Source organism: Bemisia tabaci, chromosome 9 (genome assembly GCF_918797505.1).
Source record: "Bemisia tabaci chromosome 9, PGI_BMITA_v3".
Taxonomy (NCBI): domain Eukaryota; kingdom Metazoa; phylum Arthropoda; class Insecta; order Hemiptera; family Aleyrodidae; genus Bemisia; species Bemisia tabaci.
The window spans coordinates 1,840,250-1,848,748 of NC_092801.1; the positions used below are offsets into that span (position 1 = coordinate 1,840,250).

The 8,499-nt window shown below is 39.8% G+C and overlaps 1 protein-coding gene across 1 annotated transcript; it reads left to right on the plus strand.

Moving 5' to 3' along the window:
• The first annotated feature begins 1,550 nt into the window (after nt 1-1,550).
• Nucleotides 1,551-5,814, plus strand: LOC140225498 (zinc finger MYM-type protein 1-like). The gene has a single exon (XM_072304621.1). The coding sequence runs from the start codon at nt 2,429-2,431 to the stop codon at nt 5,201-5,203; it is 2,775 nt and encodes a 924-aa protein (XP_072160722.1). The 5' UTR covers nt 1,551-2,428; the 3' UTR covers nt 5,204-5,814.
• The last annotated feature ends 2,685 nt before the right edge of the window (nt 5,815-8,499 follow it).

Here is an 8,499-nt window from a genome sequence, read left to right on the forward strand (position 1 = left end):
AAATGGCGGAAAATTCTCACCAGATACGCGGTAGGAAACTTCATATTCAGATTCAGCGACCCAAAAACATAAAGTAAGCCAAAAAAATCGCTGTGTACCCGAAATTCTAGGTAGCCTCATTTTTAGCTAACAGGCGCCTGGACTAACTGTCAACACAATAACGTATATACTTGTTTTTGGTACGTGCCGGCCGGCCCATTCCTTTTTTTTCCTTCAATTTTTTTTCAACTTTATGACGATTATTTGTGTTTTGTATCTTTAAAGAAAAAAATCATTACAGTTTTCAAAGGGACGTCTTTGATTTTCAAACAAAGAGATATACTAAAAGTCAAGTAATGGTTGGTGTCTCTACAGCGATGAATTGGAAAGTTTCAAAGAATTTTGCCCCGAGGTGGACAAATTTAAGGGAAGATGGGCCGTTTTGATATCACTTCTTTTAAAAGATGGATCAAAACGTGTTCTAGACCATTATACGTTTTAGTTATTTGTTTTTTTTTTTTTTTTTTTTTGGAAAAAGCTTTGCGATGTATATTGCATTGGCATTAAGGGGGAAATTGGGCCGTTTTGATATCACCTACTTTGAAATGATGAATTCAAACGGCAGAGCTATCGTATGTTTTTGGTATTTTGGTATAATTTGTTCTTAAAATAATAATCAGAGAGTTTTTTGGGATTGGGCCAAAATTTTGTACAATTAGATTCTCAAAAAGTCTAATTGTAAACAGGATCGCGTATACTGTCAAAAATTGAATTTTTCACACCCCAGTAACATGCGGCGGGCTTCTCCTTGTTGAAAGGGGTCGAAAAACGTCATAAACAGACTTATTTTTCAAATACGGGAGAATCTCCCAGTTTCCATTATAGTAGTAAAAGGGGATTAAAGAAAAATAGGGGTCACATTTCGTACCCTCTGGACGTTACAAGGTATGATAGAAAAACAAATTGAAAAATAAAATGTAATAAATGGTTACGAGCTTTTAGAGCCAAAGTAAGTGGGAGCCTCAACGTTTCCCGCTCCTTTTTATATTTCAAAGACGTCTCGGTTTTCCCGCAATCCTCTTGACGAATCAGATTGGCGGCTTCATTTGTTTTCTCTTTGGCTGTGACGTAGCGTAGAAAAGTACATTCCTCCGCTAGCCACCACATTGTGTACTTTCTCTATACGTTACTAAGCACGTGCGTGCGTGGAACTGTGAAGTGAATTCGTTTTCCTGTCCGTACTTCATAACTGGTAATCGAAAATGAAGAGAGTAAACGTAAAGCAGAACGATCTCGATTCTCTAATCCCTAGAGTAAGTATCATGGCTCATTTTTAACAATACATTACACAATCCAATTCAATCTGCAGAACTTGCAGAACCCTTGCTGAAATAAATGAATAAATATGATGTCTTGAAGGTGCTGAGTTTTGAAAAACATGTCCCTTCAAATAATGTGATTGTAATACACGCCTCTACGAAGAGTCCCCAAACAAAGTAACAGGATATTCCCAACCTTTTCCCCTTATGATATAGAGTACTATGTGAGGCGATAACTTTTGGGAACATACCATGTCAGGGCCGGATTAAGGGGGGGGCCCAAGGTGCCATGGCACCGGGCGGCAAATTTTTGGGGGCGGCAAATTTCGGATTTTTTTTTTTTTTTCATAGAAAAAGAAAGGAGAGAGAAAAAAATTAGGGAAAAACTACTGGGAAGCGGCGGGGCAGTGGGGCACGGACTTCCATTTCGAATTGGTTCCATCTTCGGGTGATAGTCATCTCAATCCACTCACTCTGAAAATCATGCGCCACTTCAAGGCGGAAATTTTGCCGCCTAGTAAGTAAGAAACCATTTTTTGACTCTCTCTGCAAAATTACACAGAATTTTATTTGTATTTATGCTCTATGAACTATGAGGGGAGAGCCACCTTTTGCAGCGACTTTATTGCCTCGTGCTCGTAAGACTCGATCTTTTCTTTCGTTTCTTTTATTTTTTTTTTCGTGGTACGAATTTGCCACCGCGAAAACTTTCCTTCACGAAAATCGAAAAAATGACTCCGTGATGCAGCATTGCTCCGAGAGCGGTGTTGCGTCCAATTCGACGCCGAAATTCGGCTAGCGAACGCCCAGCGGAATCGCGCCTTCATCGGAGATCGCGATCGCCGCCAGCGGCGCCAGCGGCCGGCACCAGACAGTCCCCAGGCAGACAGCTCAACTTCCCCTCCCCCCCCCCCATCCTTCTACTCCTCGTCCAGTAGTCTGATGCTGTTCGTGGCACGTGCGCGATCAACCGGGTGTTAATTACTTATTGCATCCTCGATCCTCGGCGTAATAATTGAATTTTCGGCGTTTTGTGTGTGCGAGAGTGTTCGGCATTGACATTATATCTCAATCAGAATATCTTAAGTCGTGATTGATGTTTGTTCCGACGTCATCAGTTTTGTTTTGAAATGACTGGTAAAGCTAGTGGATTCAGAAAAAGACCCAGTGGAGCCGAAAGTAAAAGAAAGGCGGTTGAAAAGGAACGAAGAGAACAAGATGTGCTCCAGAAAACGCGTAAGCTAGACTTATTTTTTTCTTCCAACAAGCGTGCTAAAGCTGATGATAGTGAAGCCATTAGTAGCCGTCACAATGAAAATTATGTCATTTCGGGTGACTGTGATGATGAAGCTGATGATAATGGTAGTGGTGGTGGTTGTTGTGGTGGTGGCATAGGTGATGGCAATGATGGCATAGGTGATGGCAATGATGGCATAGGTGATAGCTTCGTCTGCACAGATTCAGCAGCTGATAGACCCCAAGAGGCCCAGTGTCCAGAGGTGGTGCCAAGCTTATCGATTTCAGAGGGCGGCGACGTTGCTGCAGTCATGTCGGCTCCCGCTCCATACAGAATTGCTGACAGCAGTTCTGCTTCATTTACGCAGTGCGAAAGGCCCAGTGATGACCCCTTTTTTTGGAAAGTTAATGAAGAAACTGTGAATTTTTTTTTGAAAAATGACTTTAATCAGAATATTGATGGAGATTTTTTAAAATCAGCACGTACTTACACGGACGGTGACCGGGTCAGGAAAAGATATTGTAATTTGGAATTTTTCAAGAGAAAGTTACAAAACGGCATATCCATTTCCCGTGCAAATCTTGTGTATTCGCCTAGCCAGGGATCCATTTACTGTGCTCCATGTATGCTTTTCAATAGAGGTGCAACGAAATTTTCATCCGAAACAGGGTTTAGTGATTGGGCTCACGCTAGAGATAGAATCGCGGATCATGAAAATTCTTCTTCTCACAGAGATTGCCTCATTAAATTCAGGGATTGCAAAAATGAAATTGGACGCATAGACCATGAGCTCCGTGTCCAAATTACTAAAGAACAAGAATATTGGAAAAATGTTCTCAGAAGAGTAGTGTCAGTGATTAAAAAGTTAGCCTCTCGAGGGCTTGCATTCCGCGGCACTGATGAGACATTCGGCTCGGTATCAAATGGAAATTTCATGATGTGTTTAGAACTGATCAGTGAATATGATCCATTTCTAGCCGATCATATAGCTCGGCACGGTTCAACCGGTAGAGGCAACGTTTCTTACCTCTCTTCGACTATTTACGAGGAACTGATTGAACTTATGGGAAAATCTGTCCTAGAACACGTGGTTAAATTAGTGAAAATTGCAAAATATTACGCGGTCATTGTTGACTCCACTCGTGATTTAAATAAAAAAGATCAGCTCACCCTACTTGTTCGCTACGTTAACACTACTGGCATACCCGAAGAACGATTTTTAACTTTCATAGAAAATTGCGGTCACACGGGAGAAGAAATGGCAGAGAGTGTGCTTAAATACTTAGCTTTTGTTGATTTATCGATTGAAGATTGTCGGGGTCAATCTTACGACAACGCTGCTAACATGAGTGGGAAATTTAAAGGGTTACAAGCGCGCTTGAAAGCTGCCAACTCTGTAATAACGTACGTTCCGTGTGCTCTCCATTCTATGAATCTAAGCGGCTCTTCAGCAGCCGAAAGTTGTAAAATGACGGTAGTTTATTTTGATTTTTTGCAAAGTGTATACAATTTTATCTCTAGCTCCACTCACCGGTGGGCTATTTTTTTATCTTTTTGCGAAGAGGAGAAAGACAGTCGCACACTGAAAACTTTGAGCAGCACAAGATTTAATGCTCGCGAAAAAGCTTGTGAAGCTCTGAATTCGAGTGCTAAATCTCTGGCCAAAACTCTTCAATGTTTGGCCGATGATGAATCTTTAAAAGAGGTCGATCGCATCAAAGCAAGAGCTTTTTTGCGGCAGCTGAGAAGTTTCGATATCATTTTTATGTCCATCGTTTGGAAGGCGATTTTCCTTCGATTTGGAAAAATTTTACATGATATTCAAAGTAAACAGATGCATGTATCAAGAGCTCTCTCTCTGTACGACTCCCTAGTCGGTTTTTTGGAAGAATTAAAGACATCATTTCCGACTTATTTCGAAACGGCCAAAGAAAAACACCGCGAGCTTCGTTCTTTCAAAAATGATGACACCGGAGATGAAAGCGGGGAGGCCGATGAACGGCCAAAACGGCACAGGAGAAGAAAGAGATTTTTTGACGACTCTGAAGATGAGGAAGAGCAGGAAGTCCAGGCGGACGAAGAAATCAACGGAGAACTAGCTAATCAGAGCTTCAATATCATTTTGCAGACTTTGATTGATGACGTAAGGGAAAGGGCTGCAGCCTATAGGGAGTTTGCTCTTAAATTTAGTTTTCTCACCGAACTTCCTTCCCTTGAGAGTGCACAGATTTCAGAAGCAACAGCCCAGTTAATACAGGCTTATAAAGAAGACCTTGAAAGCTCTCTTTTCGAAGAGTGCCTTCATTTGAAGAGTTACTTAAATCAGTTAGCTGCCTCAACTACTTCAAATTCTGAAGCTCTCGGCCTTACAGACCTGTCCTTGTCAAAACTTTATCAATTTTTGATCGAAAAAAATTTGCAGGACGTATACCCAAATGTTTCAATTGCATTACATATATACCTCACTGTACCAGTGACTAATTGCTCGGCGGAACGATCTTTCTCCGCTATGGGGCGAGTCCACAATTATCTACGGACATCTCAGCAGCAGGAGAGACTCGTAAATGTCGCAATCATGTCAATGGAATCCGACATCACCATGCAATTGGATTTCGAGGACATAATAGAGAAGTTCGCGCGTGCTAAGGCGAGGAAGAAAAATTTCTAGAGCTTTCAATGCCTCGGTGAAAATCTCTGCCCTTCAAATTTTCTCTCTCTTCTTCTCAACTATATTAATCCGTAAGTTTTTCGAAAACTTGAGTAGGTACATTGAAGACCGATGTGCGAAACCTCGAATCTCCGTTTGCGACGCTTCAGATTTCCTGTTATACTTTATTCATTCTATGAAAAAGTGGTCAACGTAATTTCTAATGCCCATAATTTCTTAAGCAGAATATTCTAGATATTTGATTGATTACGAATCTCAGGTTATGAAATTTGCTTCTTTCTCTTTGAAAAAATAAAATAGAAGCGGAAAATCTGAAACATCGCGACGGAAATACGAGGTTTCGCACTTTAGCATCAACATTTAATTTAATTTTTTACTATGTTTCATTTTCGTGTCTCAAATCCTCAAACTAGCCTCAAACCTTGAAAAAGCATTACCTCCACCTAAAATATTTGTTTACAACACTTTCCTGCATAGATGCGCATTCTTCTGACAATCGGACAATCGGATTCCGCTTTTGCCGTGTTTTCGAAACTTACATTTCGTGCGCATCGCGTGTTTCTATACGATATTACCCAGTCCGGGAGGGGGGGGGGGGGCGGCAAAATTTTTTGGGCACCGGGCGGCAAAAACCTAAATCCGGCTCTGAGGAGCCAAGACAGATGCGCTTTGATTTCCACCGATCCACTGTACTGCACTCAGCATGTTTATGTAACCTACTTATGTATACAACCGCGCTCACGGTGCGTTTTAAACAATTTTAATGCGGTCAACATACCACCCGCGATTTTTTTGCGGAAATGTCAACTAGAAGGCCTACTGATTGAGGAACAACAAACCGCGAAATCTGTGATGGGGCCGTTTTTGAGAAAATGCGATTTTTCGCTTTTTTGGCGGGAATTTCGGGTCAAGGCGCTGAAAAAGTCAAGTTAGGCTGTTTTTGTAGTTCGTAAATGCATATCCTATACATTTTGAGTCAATCAAGTGCCAGTAGATAGCTATTCGTGCACATTGCCCAAAATTCATATCCTTAAATCCACGACTTTTGGGTTTTTGGGGGGTTAGTCAAGGAGAAATCCGAAAAAAAGAGGGTTAATTCGGAACAAATTGCTTAACAAACTTTTCCTACGTAAACTTCTTCAGTGGGTCCTATTGAACAACATACCAAAAGTTTTCCTTCAGTCAAAGGAGCAATTCCTTTGACTTGAGGGCTTTTATGACTTCATAAATGAAATCTACGACCAAAATTACATAAGAAATGATACCTCACTTGCCTTATCACGTGAACTTTTTAAAAATCCACCCTCTTGACTTTCAAAATTGGCTGCCATCTTGGATTTGGGGTACCCCCTTTTGATCGAGGGACTTTTTTTACTTCATATTTGAAATCTACGACCAAAATTACATAGGAATTGACACCTCACATGACACTGTATGCGTATTTTTAAAAAAATCGAACTCCCAGAGGCCTTATTATGGCCGCCATTTTGAAATTTAGGCAATTTGGGGGGGGGGGGTGCTCCGGGAGCGAACCGTGGTAAACTTTTGGTATGTTGTTCAATAGGACCCACTGAAGAAGTTTACGTAGGAAAAGTTTGTTAAGCAATTTGTTCCGAATTAACCCTCTTTTTTTCGGATTTCTCCTTGACTAACCCCCCAAAAACCCAAAAGTCGTGGATTTAAGGATATGAATTTTGGGCAATGTGCACGAATAGCTATCTACTGGCACTTGATTGACTCAAAATGTATAGGATATGCATTTACGAACTACAAAAACAGCCTAACTTGACTTTTTCAGCGCCTTGACCCGAAATTCCCGCCAAAAAAGCGAAAAATCGCATTTTCTCAAAAACGGCCCCATCACAGATTTCGCGGTTTGTTGTTCCTCAATCAGTAGGCCTTCTAGTTGACATTTCCGCAAAAAAATCGCGGGTGGTATGTTGACCGCATTAAAATTGTTTAAAACGCACCGTGAAGAGGCTGGAACAACATAAACAAAACGGAGAGTACCCGTGACACTCCCAAAAGGTCAGGTATCAACAAATAATGTGCTGAATTTTTTTTTTTATATCTCTCAACTTCTTTCTGTCAACCCCCCCCCCCCTCCTCACCTACTCTTATCCACCTAAACATTTAAATTTTTTGGCCACGGCAAAGACCTCGAAAATGTATGTTATCTGCAGGAAAATTGAAAATCATACCGTCAAACTAGATTGTTTGTATTGAAAAACCTTCCCCGATATTAAAGTTTGAATTATCACTTATGTTTATCCTTTTAGTAATTAAATTTACTGCACATGCGATAGGTTCAGTGATTCCTATGATTAACAGTTTATTTGGTAAAATAATGTAAATTAATAAATTCAGTAATAACCGATAAAAAACCTCCCCCTAAATTTTCGTTCGAAAATCGCCCTCATAGAACGTACCATACGATATTAAAGTTTGAATTTTCATTTATGTTTATTCCCTTAGTAATTAATTTTACTGCATCTGCGATAGGTTGAGTAATTCCTATAATTAAAAGTTTATTTGTGCCTTCGCGCGATTATGAGTAACCAATTATTTTTCGTTCCAGTAATGTAAAAATAGCAAAATATTAATATTTAACTATTAAGTTCTAAGTTTAGCGCATTAAAATCAAAATCATTGGGATAATGTGTCGTATTGAAATAGTTTGTTCTTTGAATTAAAAATTCAAATTTTTATTAATTGATGTTTTGAAAGTTCCGTGAGTCACAAGTTCTACAAAATACAGTTACAGTTTTTACAATGTTCTAAGTTAAGTTTTAAAACCTACAAAGCTTCAAGTTAATTTTCATTCCTTTCGCAAAAATACCATGTACAATTAATGTTAAAACATAGCATGTAAGTTAAAAAGTAAAAATGTGTACTTTCATTTTAGTTTAAGAAAATTGCTCGACAAGATCTCTATTACATCTCCTTTTTCCTTTCTTTTCTCTTGTTTTTCCTTTCTCTCTCTCTCTTTCTTTCCTCTTTCAAAATATCTTACTTAGGTTTTGCTCCTTAATTCTTCCGAATTTCTCTACAGCCATACAGTCATTGAATTGTGACATCTAACATGCATCTTCTACTCTTTGTTTTTCTTTTTCTCACGGTAAAATATCAGGAGCGATTCGGACGAGTCTACACATACGATTTTTTCCATTCATAGAAGCAGAGCGCGGTTGCCTGACATCGGCACGCGGATTTTGCACTGGAACCAGACATTTTTCTCTTTAGTAGCGCACCCAAATTCTCTCATTCTTTTCTTTCGGTGAAAATATAATCTTTGC

Bases quoted from the DNA above. Each gene is read 5' to 3' on its own strand.
- LOC140225498 (XM_072304621.1), top strand. From the start codon at position 2,429: ATGACTGGTAAAGCTAGTGGATTCAGAAAAAGACCCAGTGGAGCCGAA.